The 21,288-nt window shown below is 43.7% G+C and overlaps 4 protein-coding genes across 7 annotated transcripts in view; 2 read left to right on the top strand and 2 right to left on the bottom strand.

The window, feature by feature from the left end:
• itga10 (integrin, alpha 10) overlaps positions 1–1,493 on the top strand; it is a 46,219-nt gene extending 44,726 nt beyond the window's left edge. Inside the window, exons 29-30 of one of the 2 annotated variants that reach the window (XM_056602704.1) lie at positions 493–606; positions 789–1,490. In XM_056602704.1, coding sequence (XP_056458679.1) covers positions 493–606; positions 789–842 — 168 coding nt within the window. In that variant the 3' untranslated portion in view covers positions 843–1,490. Of the gene's footprint in view, positions 1–492 lie in introns of both variants that reach the window. The other variant, XM_056602703.1, reaches the window with a different exon arrangement.
• Positions 60–11,376, bottom strand: polr3c (polymerase (RNA) III (DNA directed) polypeptide C). 2 transcript variants are annotated; one of them, XM_056602706.1, is made up of 13 exons: positions 11,161–11,376; positions 10,782–10,928; positions 10,376–10,640; positions 9,954–10,249; positions 5,281–5,385; positions 4,273–4,446; positions 4,052–4,103; positions 3,432–3,492; positions 3,166–3,316; positions 2,569–2,670; positions 2,418–2,467; positions 2,123–2,272; positions 60–1,460 (listed from the first exon to the last, which is right to left on the bottom strand). In XM_056602706.1, exons 2-13 carry the CDS (start codon positions 10,926–10,928, stop codon positions 1,376–1,378), a joined length of 1,638 nt encoding a protein of 545 aa, XP_056458681.1. In that variant the 5' UTR covers positions 11,161–11,376; the 3' UTR covers positions 60–1,375. The 2 variants fall into 2 exon arrangements, with proteins under 2 accessions (XP_056458681.1, XP_056458680.1); XM_056602705.1 differs by having other exon boundaries at positions 65–1,460; positions 11,172–11,376.
• Positions 11,377–11,516: 140 nt separating this feature from the next.
• Positions 11,517–16,262, top strand: rnf115a (ring finger protein 115a). The gene is made up of 9 exons (XM_056602710.1): positions 11,517–11,669; positions 12,624–12,682; positions 12,925–12,979; positions 13,182–13,465; positions 13,553–13,621; positions 13,736–13,808; positions 13,911–14,004; positions 14,685–14,800; positions 15,155–16,262. Exons 1-9 carry the CDS (start codon positions 11,592–11,594, stop codon positions 15,272–15,274), a joined length of 948 nt encoding a protein of 315 aa, XP_056458685.1. The 5' UTR covers positions 11,517–11,591; the 3' UTR covers positions 15,275–16,262.
• Positions 14,829–21,150, bottom strand: gba (glucosidase, beta, acid). 2 transcript variants are annotated; one of them, XM_056602708.1, is made up of 11 exons: positions 20,764–21,150; positions 20,475–20,666; positions 20,086–20,203; positions 19,861–19,994; positions 19,455–19,627; positions 19,265–19,354; positions 19,007–19,154; positions 18,456–18,680; positions 17,838–18,001; positions 17,550–17,666; positions 14,829–17,465 (listed from the first exon to the last, which is right to left on the bottom strand). In XM_056602708.1, exons 2-11 carry the CDS (start codon positions 20,505–20,507, stop codon positions 17,360–17,362), a joined length of 1,308 nt encoding a protein of 435 aa, XP_056458683.1. In that variant the 5' UTR covers positions 20,508–20,666; positions 20,764–21,150; the 3' UTR covers positions 14,829–17,359. The 2 variants fall into 2 exon arrangements, with proteins under 2 accessions (XP_056458683.1, XP_056458682.1); XM_056602707.1 differs by having other exon boundaries at positions 14,837–17,465; positions 20,086–20,232.
• Positions 21,151–21,288: the final 138 nt, after the last annotated feature.

Here is a 21,288-nt window from a genome sequence, read left to right on the forward strand (position 1 = left end):
CAGTGGCACAAAATGATATCTCCCATTCAAATAATAATTTGATTAGAAAAGAAAGCGTTGTTTTTCAACAGTGATATATAATTTAGGACAATCATAGGTTTATGTCATAACACTTATTATGGGTCTGTTACTAATTTATAACGGGCATGGGTACTAGGCTTATCTTCAATAGTTTAGTCTGCTGCCCGTGCCCTGGTACATTAAATAAGTAGATCCATAAGTAGATGGATCCTACGATGCCTCTGGGAGAAGGGTCTATCTGTCTTTTCACAGGGCTCGTATTCAGATTAAACTTGCAACAATTTGCAACCAGTAAAGTTAAAGAAATCAAGTGCAATAATAAATGACAAACATTGGAATCTCTGAAGGATTGTTTTCCCTTTTATTTCACATGTAGTTAGTGTACCTTTTTAAATAACGAAACGCATGATAGAAAGAGAAAAGTATTAAAATAGGTATATTTGTCTCCATCCTCCTCTTTCCACCATCAAGACGGTCTTGGAGGTGCTCAAGGGGCGCGCCATTCCCATCTCACTCTGGATTCTGATCGGTAGCATTATTGGAGGCTTGCTCTTATTGGCGCTAATCATCTTTGTATTATGGAAGGTACGTTTAAATGGCTTTTACCCAATCCGTTTTAAATGGTTCTACATAACTTGTCGATTCTTTGTCCTACTCATCCTATAAGATATATATAAGATATTATAGGATGAGTAGCACTGCAGAAGCAGTGGCTCCTTTCATTGATGGCTGTGATCATTAATGCCCCGGTGTCTCTCGTGATGAAGCTGGGCTTCTTCACACGGAAACAGCCCGAGGAAGAGGAGACCCAGGAGGAGTGAAGCGGTCTGCTGCCATGACAACGGTTGTGATGGTTACCCGAGTGGTCCTTCCCACATGCTGCCAATGACAGTCCCGGGTCCGTCACAGCGCTAGGTCTGGGATCCAGAGCTCTACGCCTCAACTAGGACCTCCAGGACCAGGGGACGTTGGAGGTCCGACAGGAATGCACTACCCACTATTCATAGGGTCGGGGGCACTTATGTAAATAACTTTTTCTACTTTGTTTTTTGACTCAAGTGCATTAAACAATTGTCCTTTTATTTAATATTCAGACATCATTTTACATTTCAGCACATTACGTTGTCCTATGTCTGTCTCACTGTCTCTGTCCGTCTGTTGTCGAAATTAAAAAGAGTTTGAACAGATGCTCTTGGTTTTACCTTCATTCAGCTGAAGATATACAACTGTATTGTAACTGAAAGAAAAAGGTCAAAAGCAAAAACAAACTGATAAACAACCACAATATCAGAAGGTAGCGAGAAGCTTCATCTGAATAAGAACGATGGAGATTAAAGTCCCGACAGTAACGCCATCACCGTGTGATCCTAGCAGTGGAGGCCACGTAAGACTTGAGCAGGAAGATGGTCTCATCCACCTGGTTCTCTGCAGAATCCAACCTGGAGATAAACAGATTAGAATAAGGAAATCACTACACCCGTTATTGAGCCAACAACATATACACTGTAGTGACAGTGGCATGGGGGATTTGTTCAGAGTGAAGAGCTTTGTGTGTGAGATAGTAAATAAACACTGTTAAACATTGCACCATTACAGATCACACTAAAATAATAATTTGTTATAATTAACAAATATAATTGCAACAAGCACACAAACAATGCGGGCCGCCAAATGAATGGCACCGACAATGAATGTTGAGTGAATCATATTTATGTACCGTAAAAATGCAAGCAACTTGATTTAAAAGCAAAAAAGAAGAAAGCTTGCCGGTCGTCCAAAAAAACGAAGTAAAAAAACTGTTCTTATTTAATGAGTGGTGCGTGTGTCTGAGCAGCGTGGGGACAGCGGTTAGTGTTGATACGTTGTCCGGTGGGCATGTACAGTATACTATGAACGCCAGGCGTGTGTCAGTTCCGTTTCCATGTATGACTCTCCATCGCGGGAGCGTTAATGTTAACAGCCATGTCAGGGAGGGCTTTGTTTTTATTTTTACTTTATCAGCGACTAATGGACACTTGGTCGACTTTGCTGAAAGACTACTGGATAGTGGAGCATTAAGGGACAGCCCTAGTTCCTAGGTCCAGTGGGGCTCTGCTCCTACTTGTTGATATGGTGTCTCAGTGACTCCAGCTGCTGCTTCTCAGGGGCGCTGATCATCTCCTCCACCTCAGTAAGCTGCTCAGGCTCCGCACCGCTGGCCTGCAATGACGCCATGATGGCCTCGATTCGCTGGGACTTCTCCAGCAGACGCCTGTCAGTCCGGACAACAGCCAATCAATACATGTGCTGAGGTGCCAAAGAGGTCCTAGTCTGTGCTTTAAAAGGATCCAGGCTCCGGGATAATTCGGTTTTTGAGATATGGATGTGAGAAGCCCTGGCTGTGTTCTTTCACTTACTTGCTCTCCTTGGTTTGGAACAAGCGGCGGTCTATGAGGTTGGCCACGGCCTAAAGGGAGGAAGAGCCAATACCTCAAACAGGAGTCCAACTGAGCCCATTTGGCCAACAACACGATGCTGTGACATCCACAACGTTATGTGGTCATTTACCTTGTAACAGTGCTGCAGCAACATCCTAGCAGTAGCCAGCTGGTTGACAGTGTACAGGTAGAAGGTACGGGAGGGGGCATGGTCCGGGGTCTTGGGGAGTTCCTGGAATCAAAAATCATACACTGCCTTTCAAAAGTTTGGGGGTCACCCAGACAATTTCATGTTTTCCATGAAATCTCATACCTTTATTCAACAGTTTTCAGCTGTGCTAACATAATTGCTCAAGGGTTTTCTCATCATCAAATAGCCTTTTAACACAATTAGCTAAACAATGTACCATTAGCACACAGGAGTGATGGTTGCTGGAAAAGGCCCTCTGTACATTTATGTAGACATTCAATTAAAAATCAGCCGTTTCCAGCTAGAGTGGTCATTTACCACATTAACTATGTCTAGACTGTATTTCTGAAGAATTTAATGTTATCTTCATTGAAAAAAACAGTGCTTTTCTTTAAAAAATAAGGACATTTCTAAGTGACCTCACACTTTTGAACGGTTGTGTAATCCAAAAACCCATTCACCGACTCATTGAACAGTGTCTCAAGGGAATGGGAGGCAGGAAGGCCTTCTCTGGATGGTTTGGTTAGGTAGATGTACCTGAAGGAGCACCAGGTTCTCTGACATCAATGTGTACAGCATGTCTTTGGCTTCTTTGGCTGGGATCATCGCAAAGTCCTCCACCTGCTTCTGCTCCAGATGGCGTTTCCGTAGTAACAGACGAAAGATGCGTGCAGACCGGGAGCCAAACCTGTGATTGGAATGAATAGAAGAAAAGACGGTGGGTGGAATAAATTGCTCCTTAAATGGCATATTTCAAATCGCTTAGAAAGAAACCACCATGGGCGGTCTACAAAGCAGCGTACTTCTCCTGTACCACGGACTCGAGTGTGGCCCTCGCCAGGATGGTCAGCGCTTTGTGCAGATCTAGTGCCATGAGTTAAAGATCCCATAGCATGCTATTTGAGGGATAATAATACGATTTGGGCAACCTAGTAGAATAGGGTTACATTGCTGCATGTTAGAAATACCCCTTATCATTCTCACACTGTTCATTTTTGCAAAACCAATTTCAGCGTCCTTCAAAAACTTTGTTTAGTATCATGTCACTTTAAGGCCCCCCTCCCGAGTAGCCCAGTCTGCTGTGATTGGTCAGCACGCCAACCCTTTTGCTATCGGTCGAACGCTTTGCGTGTCTGTCGGCAAATTCACACCCCCGCGTAAACATCAGTCTGAGTGCAAAAACTTGAGCACAAACGATCTGTTTCACGCACTTATTGAGGGGCGTTCTCGGTGGGCACGAATACTCCCCCTGCCTCGGACTTAGATTTTTCTGGCTCAGCATATAAAAAACATGTATATATAGGCCTTTTAACAGAAAAGCAAAGGGAAAAGTCAAAAAAGCACGATATCACACCTTTATAAGAAAATAATTCCCAGCGTGAATCCCATCACAGCGTGGTTCCCTCCTAGATCAAAAGGATACTGACGACATACATTCCTCCTCCGCTGTCTCCCGTCTTCCCCACAAACTCCATCTAGAAAGGAGGATATCATTAGGGAAGCTACAAATATACGTGTATGCATGCATAATATGTCAAATGTACCCAATATTGAGTATAGAACAAAATAAACACACAAACTGAGTAACCGACCAACAGAAACAGTGTTTAACATTGCATTTATATGAATCTAGTTCAGTGTTACCGGGTCATCAACCAGCAGTGTGAGGTACTGGTCCAAGATGGGCCGGCTGATGCTGTAGTTGGCTGGCAGGGACCTGAAGACCTCATTGGCTGACAGGGCCTGGGTGCAGCTGGCAGAGGGGGTGGTGGTCACCTCACTCATCCTCAGCATGGTTCTCACTATCTCACTGCTCGTCTGGGGTGGACACAGACACATATAGATGAGGCTTCATTGGTGCACTATAAGTATTTGGGGTGGGAAAAATAATCGATTCCTCGCAATTCTAGCTTTTTTTTTTTTGCCTGCTGCAACATTCTGTTCGCCAGGGGGGATAATTTTTGTAATATTAAAATCATTGAATTTATCTTCAGTGTGTATTGTTGGCCAATTTGATTTGTCTTGACACGATTGCGATTCAGCCTACGCATAGCATGCGTGCAAACTCACAGCCAGACACAAGAACTCCTTCTAATTCAAGAGCAGCTTTTCCTTTGATGACATAGAAAAGAAAGATTAGAAATAAAATAAAACTGAAACTGATTTTTTTGCATGCTTCCATATTGTGTTATAATGCAAGCTGCATTGATTATTGCATTGTTCATACAACGTCATATTTGTGAAAAGCTTTCTCTCATGAAATATTAGATAAGTTAATTCATCGGTTGATGTCTTTAATGATCATCACAAAAGTAGGAAGTGATTAGCAAACTCTGAGTAGCAAACCCAGATATATATATATTTTTGAAAATCACGCATGGAAATGTACATAAATCGCTTCAGAATCAAATCGTTGACCTCATAATCGGAATCGAATCGTGAGGTGCCAAGGGATTCCCATGCCTAATAAGTATGCAAAGAAAAATGATTATCATCATACAGCGGTATATGTATAACAGGTACAATGGTGTATGTATTTGAATTAGTATTTTTGTACTGGTTTTTACTCATTAAGGTCATTGGTCTGAAGACTTTGCGATACAAAGTTAATCTACACTGGACGTTAGTCAACATCCTACAAGAAATCCTCACCTGGTCCAGTTTGCTGGCCACGGCGCTTATTATGGTCTGGTCTCTGAAGTGGAGATGAAACCTCTCAAAATTCACCTGCCAGTAGATACCCTCGTCTCCATGTGTCTGAGAAGTAGATACAAAACAGTTCACTCATTTTAAATATCCTTTCATACAGAATCCAAATCCTATGTAATCAGAAAGGTTTAGTTTAGTTTATTTATTTAGCACACATTACAATAATGGTGCAAGGAGGGAACGAAGCCCAATGGGCTTGTACAAGAGTTCCACCCCTGTCAACAATCACAAACAAATACAATTTATAAGGCTAACAAATAAACTTTAGAAAATAATGAGACAAAGTACATAAATAAATAAAAAATAAACAAAATTCAGTAATAAGATGATTCATGAAAAGATAAGATGTTTTAAGCTGCTTTTTGAAGAGTGAGTAGGATGATAAGGATATTAATAAGGGAGGTAGAACATTCCATAATGCAGGGCCTCTATACGACATACTGAATTGGTGATGTGATGTGCGGGAGAAGGGTAAAGATAAGTTGTTATTATTGCTGTGTCTAGTGCGATGTGAATGTACGTTAAATGAGTGAGTAAACAAAGACTGAAAGCTTTCAGGGAGATCTTGGTTTCTGTAAATAAACTTGTGAATGAATAAACATATCTGATAGATATTTAATTTGTGAATTGGCAAAATAGAATAATTTATGAAAAGTGGTGCTGATGGAGCATATCTGTTTGAATGTGAGATGAATCTTAAGAATCGCTTCTGAATGATACATAATTTTTTGAGATGGTTGGGATATGAAGCCGCCCAGACCAGATTACAGTAGTTCAAATAAGGAAACAAAAAGCTATAATATAACGTTAAATGAGCAGAAGGATGAATTAGAGGACACACTTTTCTTAATATGCCCATCATCTTCGTGGATCTTTTGCAAACCAAGTCTATATGATTTGACCAGTTAAGTCTTTCATCAACTAAGATTCCCAAAAATGTGGAAGCTTTTACTTGCATAATTTCTGATCCATTAATGAAAACTTTAGCTTGTTCTTTAGGGTAAGACTTGTTTATGTTGCAAAAGATCACAAAGTTACATTTCTTCACGTTAAGTGTTAATTTATTCATTTGAAACCATTTGGCAATTGATAATAATTCATCATTTACACAGTTAATCAAATAATTAAAGTCATTATGAGTTGCTATGAGATTAGTGTCATCAGCAAATAATACAGGAAAAAGATGTTTACAAGACATGGCTAAATCGTTTATATAAATCAAAAATAATAAAGGGCCCAGTATTGAACCTTGTGGCACCCCATGTATGATTCTTGACTTGGTAGAAGAATAGCCATTAAGCGACACATATTGTTGTCTGTTAGATAGATAATTTTTAAACCAGTTCAGGGCAATATTGTCCACTCCATATCTATTTAATTTAGAAATCAGAATACTGTGGTTAACGGTATCGAATGCTTTGCTTAGGTCTAAAAAGATCCCAATGGCAAACTTACTAGTATCCATGGCGGATGAAATTAAGTTAGTTAGCTCGAGTAATGCATGCTCTGTTGAATGTTTTTTAAGGAATCCATACTGGTGAGCATATAGGATCTTATTTACAGTTAAGTGGTTGGATATTCTTGCATAAACTAATTTCTCCAATAATTTAGAGATGCAAGGCAGGATTGATATAGGTCTATAGTTTCCAAAATCATGAGTATCACCTGTTTTGAAGACAGGGATAACTTTAGCAATTTTTAGATCGAGGGGAATAATTCCAGATTGGAGTGATAAAGAAAGAATATGAGATATCGGTTGAATTAAATGATCAATGGTTTCTTTGATCAAGATGCTCTTTATGCCATCATGACCTGGCGCTGAATTCTTTAATTCCATTATGATATTATGGACTTCCTGTGAAGTTGGAGGTACAAAGGTATTGAGAGGAGAATATTGACCCTTAATGAAGATACAAGGGTTCTCATTTGTGTCCAAGATACTTGATGCCAGATCCGAGCCAACATTAACAAAAAAAGTATTAAAGCCATCAGCTATTTCATTAGGGTTAGAGAGGACACTCTCTTTCCCACGCATCTCTGTAGGTGCAGTTGCTGCCAATTTCTTGCGATTCAACAAATGATTAATGAGGTTCCAGGTTGACTTAATATCGTTTGATGCTTGGGTGAATTTTACTGCATAATATTTTTTTTTTGCTTTCCTTATATCAGCTATAAATTTGTTTTTATATTTCTTATAAGTTTTTATGTTAGAAGGGATGGAGTTTGTAATAGCTTTCCTATAGAGTTTATTTTTTTTACGGGAGCGTTTCTTCAGATCTTCAGTAATCCAAGGTCTCCCTTTTGCAGAATTAATTTTAGACTTATGGCTGCTCATCGGAAAAGATGATTCTAGAGCTGAATTAATAAGGGCTATGAAAAGATGATAAGCTGCATCAACATCATTTAGCCCAAGAACCTCATCCCAAGAGACGTACCTGATGGCAGTTTTGAAAGATTGCAGGTTATTTCTGCTGAACTTACGAAATTGAAATTGGCCAGAAGTGGAATTAGTACCTTTAGCATTAAGAGGATCAATAGCATGCACAATCTGAAATACCGGAAAATGATCTGAAATATCACACATCAATAAACCCGAAGTGATTTCATAATCCAGAGAATTAAAAAGAATGTTGTCAATTAAAGATTCTGATGATCTGGTAATACGAGATGGCTTTGTAATTAAAGGATAAAAATTAACAGAGTAAAGTGTGTTCAGAAAGACTGTTGTGGATACTAGATCCTCTTTGAGCAAGTTAATATTGAAATCCCCAAATAATGCACACAATTTATTTTCCTTGTTAATGATTTCTAAAGTAGAATACAATGCGTCATTAAACGTATTTATATCTGAATCGGGTGGCCTATAAATACAACCGACTATAATGTTTTTTTTATTACCTAATGCAATGTCGATAAATACAGTTTCCACAAGGGTTGTATCGAACTCAATACTCAAATCCTTTCTTGTGATGAAATTATAAACATTTGAGACAAACAGAGAAACACCTCCTCCTGTTCTGTTGTTTCTGCAGGAGTGAGTCGAATTATAGTTCGACAAAGGATAAAGACTCGCAAAATCATCATTTAACCATGTTTCAGAAAAAGCTAAAACTGAGAATGAGTGTGACAGTGTTGATAGATATAGTTTCAAACAATCATAGTTTTTAGGCAGACTGCGGATATTCAAATGAAAAGTAGAAAATACATTTTTGACCCCCTCATGAAACATAATATTGAGCTGTGATTCAGTAAAATAATCACACGACAGTTTAGCAGAGTTTGTGGCATTATAAATCATATCAGGATTAAAGAAAGTCTCATAAATTCCATCATTGACCGTATTGAGCTCAAATGGATTAAATGAATGAGAGACTGTTGCGGCGACTAAAGGGAATGAGACCGAAGAGGACATAGAGTAGGAAGAGATTCATACCTGTGGGGCGGGTATCTTGAGAGACAAGGATAACTTTTTGCCAGACACTGGAGAAGACACGGTCCATGTTTAAATAACGAATAATGGATCCTTACGGTGATCATAGTAGGCCAGCTGCAGTGACAGACAAGCCGTCCTTTATGTTTCATCATACTGCTCCAGATCATTGATCTCCCTTATGATAAGCACCTTTTCCTCCTCCGGTGAGGCTCCATTAAGTCTAACGAAGACTTTACAATTCCTTGTCCACGTAGACTTTATCTTATTTTCTTTCCTGAGTCTGCGGGCTTCTCTTGCAATATCCGCATTTTTTTTCGTGAGGTGCTCGTTCAGGTAAACGCCGGTCCCCTTCAGCTTGCGTCCTTGCTTCAGTAACTCCGATTTGTGTTTTCTACTCACAAATCGTATTATGATCGCCGGAGCCTGCTGCGCGTTGGTTTGTTTGCGGGGGAAAACGTGACAATCAGCGATGTGTTGGTGTTGAATAGGCAGGTCCCTGCCACTGAGGAATTGAACGACCTGGGTCTCCAGCGTCTCCAACTCGGCCTGCGGGGAATCCCCTCCGGGTGCAGCCGAGGCTGTGACGTTTGCATAGGAGCGGTGTCTGGTCTTCAATCCGGTGATTATCACATCATCAATGCGCGAGTATTGTTCCAATTCATCCATTCTGACTTTCAGGTTTACTATTTCCCGATCCTTCTCTTGGTTCTCGTTTTTAAGAGTGACCAGTTGCTTTTGGAGGCCGTCTTCCTGTTCAAACAACTTGAGTATCTGTGTTTGCTGCGAGGCAATTTTGCCAATCTCTTGTAGAATGTTGCTCAGAGATTGCTTTATTTCATCCATCTCTTCTTTAGATTTTTTAGCGGGCATTCTCCTTTCAAAAAAAATCTTAAATAAGTACTTTTGAACTCCAATCTTTAGTAAAACAGCTCAAATGAGCTGCACAGGTACACAGGTGACTTCAGTGTCAGCCATCTTCAGTGTCAGCCATGTAAAGAGGTTATCACGGATATTCAAGTGTGTGCTTGACAGATAAAAAAATATATAAAAATGCATGTGGATAATGTTCTCAGACAAATAACACAATACCTTGAAACCCAAAACTCAACACAATAAATCATGACGAGCTTCCCAGGCTTTAGACGATTCTGAACGCTAGGCGGTGTCCCCGTCCCCCACCCACCTGGAGGTCCGTCTTGGCCTTCTTGGTGGTCCCCTGGTCCAAGACCACGTCCTCACCAGAGCGCCTTCGTTTGCCCCGGCCCGCCAGCGAAACGCTAGGCACCAAGTAGCAGTCGGAGAAGCTCTCGGGGGTGGGGGGGCCGGTGCTGACGGGGGCCGCCGGGGCTCCGGGGACCGTCGGAGCGGTGCTGACCGGTGGCACGACCTCCGACACCGGGGGACATCGCTGCAGGAAGTGTGTCTCGACCAGCTTGGAGAAGGTGGAGACCACCTCGTTGTACTCTATGCTGCGACCCTCTAGCAGAGTTAAAAAAACAACAAAAAAAACCATTATATATTATTATTACTAATAGCCTTGCAGAGACAATCAGAAAAAGTGATACATTTGAAACAAGTCACTCCATGAAGGTCTCAGGAACTGACCCTCCATGTTGTGGGTGAGTCGGTCGGCCACCATCTTCACAATACTGCTCATGGTCATGTGGCCCCGCTGAAGCAATTCCTCAATGATCAGCTCTCCCGTATCACTGTAGAGTGTCTTGGCTGTGTATATGTAGCGTGGATAGCGCAGAATCCCCAAGATCCTCTCGCAGCTCGCTTGGTACTCCACAGGACTCCCTGGTCCTTTGCGACCTATGCTGAATCTGCATGCGCCATGCTTCATCAGCACACACAGAGACTTCTTCACCTGGAAAATAGAGAGAAAGGAGGCCTTGTTGTTCGGACGCAAGTCCTTATTACAAACTTGGGACCAACCAGCGTAATTGTATGTCTAACTTTGAAGACATCCTTAATGGTCGTTTTAGAGGTTAATAATGTTCCAACATACCAGGTCGATCGGAGTACCACTCTCATTGACGATGGTGCGTAGGTTCTGAGCCCCACTCCTGAGGAGGTGCGTCCCGATCTTCTCCACCACCTCTCCGAAGTGTTCCCGGAGTAGAAGCCCACACAGGCGGGCCTCCTGGGCAGTCATCTGTTTACGAAAATAAAGATGCAGGCAATAAAATAATGATAAAGGCCTAACCAATATGTGTCAAAGTGACACTAGATAGTATAGAATGTAACTGCCACCTTACAAACAGCGACAGAAAATGTGGATGTCAACCGAAAAGGGGGCATTTCGAATGTAAACTGATGAACAAGCCCATGCGCAGGTGACAATCAATGCAAGCCAAACTTAAAGGTTTAATCATGAAATTTTCGACCTTTATGTTACCTTTCCCTCAGTTCAACATGAAGTTAGCTCGGCTACCTTTGCGAAACTCTAATATTTATTTTTAATGATCCGGGTGAGTGTGACAACACATGCGGCCGGGTTGCAGCAGCAACACAACACAACGCAACACTTCCGCCCTCCTCCGCTCCAGCGCTATGGCAACCGCGGTGCATGCTGGGCTGCAGCCACGACGCAACACAACACTTTCGCCCGCCCTCTGCTCCGGCTCTCTCATATGACCGCCGCGGTGCTTGCCGGGCTTCCGCCACGACGCAACGCAACCTGAACGCAACACAACACTTCCGCCCTTCTTCTCCTGCTCTCTCATATGACCGCCGCGGTGCATGCCGGGCTGCCGTCCGAGCGCTGTCTTCATATCGCTGGAGGACCGACGTCAGTGTTTGTGCTATTTAGGGGAAGATGGCGGAGGCTGCGGCTCTACCCCCTCATCGGTTCTTCTGTCACTGTTGTAAGGGAGAAGTGAGCCCCAAGCTCCCGGTAAGGCTGCCCCTTTGTCTCTCTTATTGAGTCATTATTAATACTTTACCTTTTCATAGATGACATGATGTAGGAATAACCACAGTATCAGCTGCTAGCTCGCTGCTCGGTAGCCAGCTAGCTGTGGCCCTCGGTCAGGAGCTGTGGCCCTCGGTCCTCAGGATCGTTCTCCGGGGCTCTCGTTTGTTTTCCTAAACACTGAGACGTTGCCGGGGTCGTCCCGTTGTTCATAGCCGACGCTGGGTCCTCGGCGGTGGTCGTTATTTTCATTGTACAGTGCTAGGACCCGGGACAAGGGCTGGTGTTGATGGCACTCAATCTGGTCGATGTTGTGTTCTGCAAACAACCAAACAAACAGTGGAGATGTGTCGTTGTATTGCCTTTAAAACAGCGTAATGTGTCCGTCAAGGGTGCCCTTCTGCGATCCTCTGCTTCTTGGGCTCTTTCCTTTGGTAACACTCAAGTCGTCATGAGTTGGTATGTGCTTGCTTCATGCTTTGTTTCGTTCCAATAACGAAAGCAACATCAAAAGGCTTTAAATTAACCTTGTCAATCCCTTACATCCACACTCTAATTTGTATACTTAGTAGTAGACAGTTGCCCTCCTCCAATATAGATTATTTCCCACTGTATTGTGTGTTTACTGTAGGCCAGTTTGGTTTTACTTTCCTTCCCAGAAGGTACGTTTCGAACTGTCGGAGTTTCCCTGCTATTTTTATATCCATGCCAAAGCTACACTGGCCTGCCATGGTTTTGGTCATAGCATGCTGTTTAAAATAAAATAAAGCAAAACGTATCCTGCTTGGGTCCATGTCCGTATACAAATAACATGGATATCAGTGATATAGACTTTGTGTTGACAAAGTATGTTATGGTTGTTATGTTTTTATGCTTGCATTATACCTTTTTTATGTCCACCAACCACTTAAAATATATATTTTTTTGACTTTCTAGGAATATATTTGTCCAAGATGTGACTCGGGATTCATAGAGGAAGTAACAGAAGACTCCAGGTATTATTTTCATATTTTCATTTTCATTGATCTATTGGTGAACAATTAGTGTTGGATTTATACAAAAGTGTTATTTATTTGGTGCCTCGCCTCATGCTTGTTTGTGTGGTCTGAGCTTGTGTCAGATTCTGCTCAACACTGTCCTTGAATGCATCTTTCACTGTTATAGGTAGGATAAGGTAGAGTGCTCAGTGCATGTTGCTAATGATGTGTTTTGTCCCCTTGTTTGTCATGTCCCTCAGTCTCCTGGAGGGTGGCGCTATTGGAATCGATGACACAGCCACACAGTTTGCAGAGGTATGTGTTGTGCTTCAGGACTCCATTGGGAGAATGTCAGGCTGGCCCATTTAGAACAGAAAGGAGGATTCTTGGATATGAATTGTGTGGCATTGCAACTTCTTCTTCTCAAGTCCATTTTCCCAGTATCCCCTTGTCATCTTCCTTTGTTCATTACATTTCTGCTCTTCTGCTCTCCTTTTGTCCATCTCCACCTCTTTAGTTATGGCACCTGCTGTTTGTGGACCGGCCTTTCACAACGGATGGCGACAGCCCAGATTCCGAGCCCAGGGTCCCTGGAGGGGGTCTGGGTGGTCTCAGCGGGCTAGGCGGGCTCGGAGGGGGGCCCATCGGGGGTTCGGTTCCAGCGGGTCTAGGGGGTCCCATCGGGGGTCCGTTTGGGTCTGGGGAACACTGGGGGCCGGGGCGTCCCCCTCGCCTGCACAGCCAGCGGAGGTACCGGTCCAGAGGCAGCAGCAGACCAGACCGGTCTCCTGCGGTGGAAGGGTGAGTCAGCCTCACGCCTCAAACACCCGCCTCCACCCTGTCATCAGCTCTTGTGGCTCCCCTTAATGCTTGTTCTTTAATATTTAGGATTGTACAACAGTTTCTGGCGGGTCTGTTTGTCAACTCTGGAGTCGCCGGTTCACCCCCTATATCATGGTATGTCCAAACTGTTCTTGGAATCCAATTAGCTATTGCTAGTGGTAGCTAATGGTAAATCATGTGACAGTCCTAGCCTTCTGCTATATGTTGATTATTACACTGTTCTTCCAGGACAGGGATGCTGCACTCTAACCCGGGGGACTATGCCTGGGGACAGGGAGGACTAGACGCCGTAATAACGCAGGTAGACACAATGCCCACATCAGTTTTTTCTTATCAGTGGCATATTTTTCTTTTGATGGATTTGAAATGTTAACAGCGCTTTTATTTCATGACGTGCGTGCAGCTGTTGGGACAGTTTGAAAACACGGGTCCGCCTCCAGCAGAGAAGGACAAGATCTCCTCCCTCCCCACCGTCCACGTCTCTCAGGAACAAGCAGGTCAGCCCCATGCCGTCTCCATTCAGACACAGGATTAGAACGGACTGAATGCTGACCTTGATGGGTTCAGTGTGCTCTCATTCCCTGTATGCGTACCTTGTATCTCCTTCAGTTCTCATTCTATCAGTGGATATAAAACGACAACATGTAAACATATTAATTGTGCAATAGAGACTATTAAACTACCAATATGAACTAGCACAGGAATCAGTTATATTATGAACACCATTTCTATGAATATATATATACCTGTCACAACTCTTTTTCCTCAATCGTTTTTGCCAGCTAGGCTCCTCAAAATGTGTCCTATTTCTCTGTACAGCACCATCAGCAATGAGACCTTGCGGGGCAGGTGCTATCTGACTCACTAGGATGTCCTCAGACTTCTGCATGGTCTTGCATTGCCTCCTGCCCACGTAGCCCACAATTTTGTCAACTGACGGTGTCTTATTACTATTTATTTCTGGGGTCAGTCACGATATTGGAATGAACCACTGGTTGAATCGATCGATGGCTGATCAGGACATACATGTCTGATGACACACCAGGACTATAAATCACAATATTAATTCTGTAATTGGCCATACATTACATAGCCGCTGCCTTTAGTTGAGCATTAACTCCATAATGTCTACGTGATGCTTATTAATGTCCTGTCCCACTGTTTTGTGTGTGTGCAGACTGCAGTATGGAATGTCCTGTTTGCAAAGAGGACTTCTCAGTCGGGGAGCCTGTCAGACAGCTACCCTGTAATCACTGCTTCCATTCAGACTGTATAGTTCCCTGGTTGGAAATGGTAAGAGCCTTGGACAACACCTTATGACCTTAGGAAAGGGCTGTCGCAGTGTTGTGCTGGAATGTGCTGTATTTGGCAAGTTAATGGCTTAAAAGCATCGGATTGCTGGGAAGAATTGGAAGAAAATATGTATAGGGTCGTCCACAGCATCGATACATTTTGTAAGTCAAAGCAAAAATCCAACTAGAGTAAGCTCTCTGTATTATGTTGCCATCTAGTCAGTTTGTTGCTACTGCATAGGTAATGTTAAAAGGGCTCAGTAAGCTCCATGTGTTGGTTAACTGGAGTTCCAGGTACAATTTGAGAAAAACTAACTTGAGGTGTTTTCAATGCTCTCCTCTCCTTCCCTGACAGCATGACACGTGTCCAGTGTGCAGGAAGGGCTTGAATGGAGAGGACAGCACTAGCCAGCCTCCCCCAGAGTCCCCCTCCCTCGCCACGGACTCGAGAACGCAGGAGAGATGGTCCTTCTGAGTCGCACACATTCCCTTCTTCCCCCCCATCTATGTTCACAGAAGTACCCATTTCTTCTCCTCTCCCCTTCATCACTACTACAAAAAATAAACATTTGCTTTGGTTTTTCCTTGACATATTCCTATAACCATGTACTCTGGACACACGCGCTGTGCTACATGTTTTCCTCTCATACTGACCTCGACGACCAGCCCAGGTGCAGTATATCTCGCTGTCGATTTCCAGAGAGAAAACTAAGTTGATTCCTCTGTGTCCTCTCACCATACCGTATGTTTTATTTTTCCAGCCTGAAAATTGCACTGCTGTAATACACTGTCATGGAAGCTCTCTCTGTATTCCACATGTTTTGTCTCTCTTCTGCGCTCAGCCTACACTCTGCTGAAGTTGTCTCCTAAAGTCTTATGTTCTACATCAGACACAACCCTTTTGCATTGGTTTATCTGTTTTCCTCCAAGAAAAATATGGAAAATAATGGCTTTACGGAGGGCCACCGACAGAGGTTGTGAAGGGTGTATTAGGGTAAAGGTATGGTCTTGTCTTTGGTGACATCTGAAAGACTTAAAGGTTTTTTTAAGGAGAAGACGGGCCCAGGGTCTTCCAGATAAAGAGTAAACCCTGTTTTGTTTTGTCTGTCATTAACATCCAGGCGTTTGTTCTGCTGTATATATTATATAAAAAAAGAAGTCATCTCTGCTCATCATTTTATTAATTGGTTAACAACTTGTCTTTTCTTTCACATTTTTATCACTTTTTTATGTAAATACTTTTAGTCCAATTTATGGTTTGAAATGAATAAACACGGCGAATGAAAAAAAAAAAGTGAAATCTGATTATCAAAATATGTATATTATATATATGAAAAAATGTGTATGATGTTATAATAAATTGGAACAAATGTTGTATTTGGCTGCAGTACTTCCTGTACATTCATCCGATTTTATGCGTGTAATCAACCCTTGAAACAACCTGTATTTTCAGATTTAATAATAATAATAATAATAGATTCAATTTATATAGCGCTTTTCACGTACTCAAAGCGCTTTACATAGGGGCACAAAAATAGATAAACAAGAAAAACTAAAAAGTTGATGGGGCTAGGGGCTAGGGATAGTGAGTGGGGTAGGCAGAGGAGAAGAGAAGAGATGAGTCTTGAGGCGGGACTGGAAGATGGTGAGGGACTCAGAGTCTACATCCATTTAGTCTACATCCTGCTGTCTGCGTTATTAATGTTTGACAACACCAAATGGGCAGCAGCTTTGATGGATCCTTTAGAACAGACCCCATTCATTTCCATCACTACTCCTATAAATAAATGGGCAATTTTCCATGCAATAGGTAATTACATTATTGACAAATCAGTTCCCATTGTTTTCTCAACAAAACATGAACACGTGTATGAACAGTGCAAATGATGTACATTATAAAAATAATAGAGTGTCTGGCTGCAGGCACACTTTACAGTTTTGATTAAAACATTAGTACCAATGCGTACCATTAGTATGCCTTGTATCCAAAACCCTAGAACAATCCTAATGGGTTTGCATTCAGTTTTCACTGTCTACCCTTCAGTTTATTCAAAGTCAGCAGGTTTTTTCCAATGTCTTAATTTCAAGTATTCATTAGAGCTGCAACCTTTTTAAGATAGCTGAGATTAGGCTTACATTTTTGGTATTTATTTGTGGCAAAACCAAACCTATGTCCTCTTGATGCCCTTTACACCGTAGTCCAGTGTCTGTGCATCCCTTGTGGTTGCAGGCAAGTTGAACAGTTGACATGTTAAACATGTGATGTTAAGTACAGTGGGCTTGTCAGTGTGTTTATTGTGTGTACATCAGGTTGTGTTTGTGGGGGTGTCTTGTCAGTGTGTGTGTTTTGTGTACATCAGTTTGTGTTTGCGTGGGTGTCTTGTCAGTTTGTGTGTTGTGTTTGTGTGGGGGACTCATGTCAGTGTGTGTGTTGTGTGTACATCAGTTTGTGTTTGTGTGGGTGTTTTGTCAGTGTGTGTGTTTTGTGTGCATCAGGTTTTGTTTGCATGGTAGTCATGTCAGTGTGTGTTCATCAGGTTGTGTTTGTGTGGGTGTCATGTCAGTGTGTGTTCCAGGCGAGTGTCAGCAAAGATCTAGGGGGCGCTGTAGAGGGAATGAAGCCCACCGAATGGTCCCACACCTCAAACTGCACCTCCAATGCTGACCTATAACACAAAGACACACACAATCCTGATTCTCACATCAGTTTCTAGGGTTAGGGTTATCGACCACATATCCCCGACCCCTACCGGTTCAGTATGATCAGCACCACAGAGCCATCTGGTCTGATGAAGGCCGAGAACTCAAGGGTGGTCTCTTTACTGGCGGACAAGCCTACTCTGCGAGACCCCTTGAGCAGGAACTTACTATGGACCACAGAAATAACATGTTATGAAGGAATTATAATCATGGACAATTCAAGGCGTAAGAAATTAAAGTTGCCCTAGATGAGCAGACTAGAAAATATGCATCACTAAACACTAGAGGTCCACTACTCCTCCCATCTCATACAACACATAACAGTAGTTGGGTGTTACCTGAAGTGAGCCATACTGTAGAAGGACGGCTGCTTGTAGAACACATCTTGTTTTTGGTTCACTATGATGGGACTATCCACAAAGTTATTGACCCAGTTTGGTCCACCGCCCGGGTCCAAGGCAAGGTTCCAGTCGGTCCAGCCGACCACATAGTGGTTAAGGTCCTTGAGGTCAACCACACAGAGAACAATCACACCAGGCACAGGGAAGGGCCCAGCGTGCGGTTTCCCATGTCCTATGGGGATGGCACACGCACACTAAATCCCTTGTGATGCCATTCAAACTGCTGAACCAAATGAAGGCAGACAAGGTAACAATGTGCCCTCCTTGGCTGTGGAAAGCATTCGGAAGAGTGTGTCATATATTTTTCACACCAATATTTTACTTATACTCTCAGGGCAGGGTAGTGTAGTTGTTTGGGTATGTTGTTCAAGGTATTGGGTAGGTTCCAACTCCATTCAGCATTCTCCAACAAGATCCCTAACCTCTACCTGCTCTTTTATGACCCATATCTGACTTCAAAAATCGCTTTTGATACGGTCCGCTCCTCAACAGCTAAACAGGGCCGTCCAACACGGGTAACTGGAGCCAGAGTGGGAGGCCACTGAGGCCGCCTACCTGGAGGATGCTAGCGGCATACTGCTCCGCCCTCTCCCAGCTGCCCAGCTTCACCCCTCTGTCCACCGGGCTCCAGCCGGCGCAGGCCTCCGTGCCGAACAGGTAGTACTCTGGGAAGAGGTGGTGGGTGGTGCCCAGGCTTATCTCTGCGGGGACGAGGCTGTCCAGGTACCAGTGGACCGCCACGCCGTGTATGTAGCGCCCTGCCTCAACGTCACTGAGGACCTGGGGGGAAACAGGGGCATTTAAATGTCTCTGAAACTAATCAGCGAATGTCTGGTATTTTTACATCATAAATCGGAAATTTTAAATAAATCTACTGTTGACTAATCCATTTACTGAAATGATCAGTACTGTTAAACATTTATCAGGCACAAATACCAAACAGTTGCAGCTGAGAGCGTCAGGAATGTTCTGCTTTAGATTATACAATGAATACTAAAGTTTTTCTTGGCTGCCAATTAAGGGCTATGGTAAAAAGAATTGATTAGTTGCAGCAGGCAGCAGCTCTATGCTGCTCTGCCCTGTTAGACTGTGTCTGGTGGTCTCACCACTTTAGCCCAGTGGGGCAGCAACAGCCGGTTGTCGTCCAGAATGAGGATGTGTGTGTGGGGGTGAATGGAAGCCATGACAGCAGGGCCCAGGTCCATAGCCACCCAGTCTCTCTGCTCCTCCGCCGTGAAGCCCATGGCCTGGAAACTGTAGGGACACATAACCATGAACACATCAGTCCTTCTCTTACTCTAGAGACCGGGTAGATACCTATGGTCATTGAAGTTGAGCGGTTGCAAAAAACTGCAGTGGATGACCTGTAGTTTGTCATCTGTCCAGCAGAGGGCTCATTCCCAGTGGTCAAGGCCCAGAACGACAGATTGTGCTTAGCATACTCTTCCAGGAACCTACAGGAGGAGACACACACGTCATCCGGTCCTCTTGCATCTTGTTATGTCTTGTCTTACTGGGGTCCAGCAACATATATTCACGTCTGCATGTTGTTACCTAACGTAGTACTGAGCCCAGGTCTTGTGCTCCTTGCCCCCCGGCCGCCCTTTGAGGGACCCCTTCCCCGTCAGTGCACCGTTGGTCTTCAGCCAGGCGGGGGCGCTCCAGGCGCTGGCCAGCAGGGCCAGGGGCTGGGGGGACATGGCCTGAGCCCGCTGCAGCAGGGGGATCTGGACAGAGAGAGACTACAGGTGAGACGGGTGCTGCAGGAGTAGTGTGTGTGTGTGTGTGTGTGTGTGTGTGTGTGTGTGTGTGTGTGTGTGTGTGTGTGTGTGTGTGTGTGTGTGTGTGTGTGTGTGTGTGTGTGTGTGTGTGTGTGTGTGTGTGTGTGTGTGTGTGTGTGTGTGTGTAAGAGAGAGATGGAGAGTGAGTGAGTGCACGAGTGAATGAACGAGTGAGGAACCTTCATGTTGGTATCTTCTGGGGCTAGAGTGAAGTTCTCCAGACCGTAGTCTCCAGGTGTGTCTGCGTACGTGTACAGACGGAGGGAGAAGTCACAGCTGGCCATGGGCACCCGCACAACAGTGTAGCCAATACCTACAGAACACATACCATGAACAATGACTATTGAGCCATTATATCGATGGGACACGCATAGATGTAAGGATCATGTGTTCTCTTGACCCACCGTCAGGGGAGAAGTACTGGCCCAGGAGCTGGTCCTGGGTGGCGGGGGAGAGGGACAGAATGTTCACAGCAGCGGCATCCGTCATGGCCCCTCCAAAGCCCCGGACCTCCTGATACTTCTGGAAAGGAACGATAGTTAGCCTGAGACCTGGAAGACATAGGAACATAGGTTTAAGTCAAGGTGTACAGTGCAGATACGGCAAGTTTCATGTCATATGCACAATAAATTCCATCAGTGGAAGTGGTTCATTGTCAAGAAATTCTTGTATCCACAACTGTTTAACCTAACGATATTGATTGTCTTGTGGGTTATTAGTTCAAGCCACTTGTTATGACCATTGGCGGTATAGAAGAGGCTGTACCCTATTCACCCTCCCATCTGCTACTCACCCACTGCAGTGCTATTCTTGATGACTTGGCCATGGACCTGTTCCAGCCTGCTGCCCGCCTTGCTGCTCAGGTAGGCGGTGAACTGGCCCAGTGAGGGCACAATCAACGGCCCCACGGTGTCACAGTATGTGGAATTACACTCGCACACCACAGAGCCATGGCCAAAGTCTCTGGGCAGACACTTATTATCTCCTGGACAAATACAAACACATTTGTATCGATTCAAATATCAATCCTACCTAAGAAATGTTAATTGACAAATATGATGAGTCAAATAGTGCTGGCTTACCTGAGGAAAGCGTAAATGCGGTCATGAGTACCATAATCAAAATGTCTCTTTCTAACAGAGACATTGTGTCTACAACGAAGGGTTCGCAGTGAGCTCCTAATTACAGTCTGACTATAAAGTAGAACTGACTTCACATCTCTTCCTGCGTCAGCTCAGTTATCCAATGAAGTGCAGACGATCTTGTTGCAGACTCACACGTTTCATCCTCCAACAGAGGTCCAACCTGCCCACTAAAATTCGAGACTTGCCCTTCAATTACTTTGAACGCATACATTCACATGCTTTTGGGAGTTTCTCTCGTTGGTTTCTCTTGATTTGTTTTTGCCAGAGTTGTGCTGGAGGTGGAGAATCCGATCAGGTGATCTCCAGTAACGACACGTGATCAACTGCACGATTTTCGTCCACCTCCAGGGGGAGCTGGAGTGTATTTTAACTTGTTCCATGATATCTGATCCACTTCTCCAAGATGGTTTCTTATCATAGGCAACCCCCTTATTTTTCATGCTTTGCATCATGGAATATTAT

This window comes from Gadus chalcogrammus, chromosome 11 (assembly GCF_026213295.1).
Source record: "Gadus chalcogrammus isolate NIFS_2021 chromosome 11, NIFS_Gcha_1.0, whole genome shotgun sequence".
NCBI lineage: Eukaryota > Metazoa > Chordata > Actinopteri > Gadiformes > Gadidae > Gadus > Gadus chalcogrammus.

What these genes read in the sequence shown, in the direction of transcription:
- polr3c (XM_056602706.1), bottom strand. Translation starts at nt 10,928, where the DNA reads ATGACTGCCCAGGAGGCCCGCCTGTGTGGGCTTCTACTCCGGGAACAC. An exon ending in AGGAGGAATGTATGTCGTCA is followed by an intron (nt 3,493 to 4,051) that starts GTATCCTTTTGA and finishes TCATGGCACTAG; the next exon opens with ATCTGCACAAAGCGCTGACC. An exon ending in GAGTCCGTGGTACAGGAGAA is followed by an intron (nt 3,317 to 3,431) that starts GTACGCTGCTTT and finishes TTCCAATCACAG; the next exon opens with GTTTGGCTCCCGGTCTGCAC.
- rnf115a (XM_056602710.1), top strand. Translation starts at nt 11,592, where the DNA reads ATGGCGGAGGCTGCGGCTCTACCCCCTCATCGGTTCTTCTGTCACTGT. An exon ending in AAGTGAGCCCCAAGCTCCCG is followed by an intron (nt 11,670 to 12,623) that starts GTAAGGCTGCCC and finishes TTGACTTTCTAG; the next exon opens with GAATATATTTGTCCAAGATG. An exon ending in GGTTCACCCCCTATATCATG is followed by an intron (nt 13,622 to 13,735) that starts GTATGTCCAAAC and finishes CTGTTCTTCCAG; the next exon opens with GACAGGGATGCTGCACTCTA.
- gba (XM_056602707.1), bottom strand. Translation starts at nt 20,827, where the DNA reads ATGTCTCTGTTAGAAAGAGACATTTTGATTATGGTACTCATGACCGCA. An exon ending in TGGGCTCAGTACTACGTTAG is followed by an intron (nt 19,355 to 19,454) that starts GTAACAACATGC and finishes CTCCTCCTGTAG; the next exon opens with GTTCCTGGAAGAGTATGCTA. An exon ending in TACAGTATGGCTCACTTCAG is followed by an intron (nt 17,667 to 17,837) that starts GTAACACCCAAC and finishes TGTGGTCCATAG; the next exon opens with TAAGTTCCTGCTCAAGGGGT.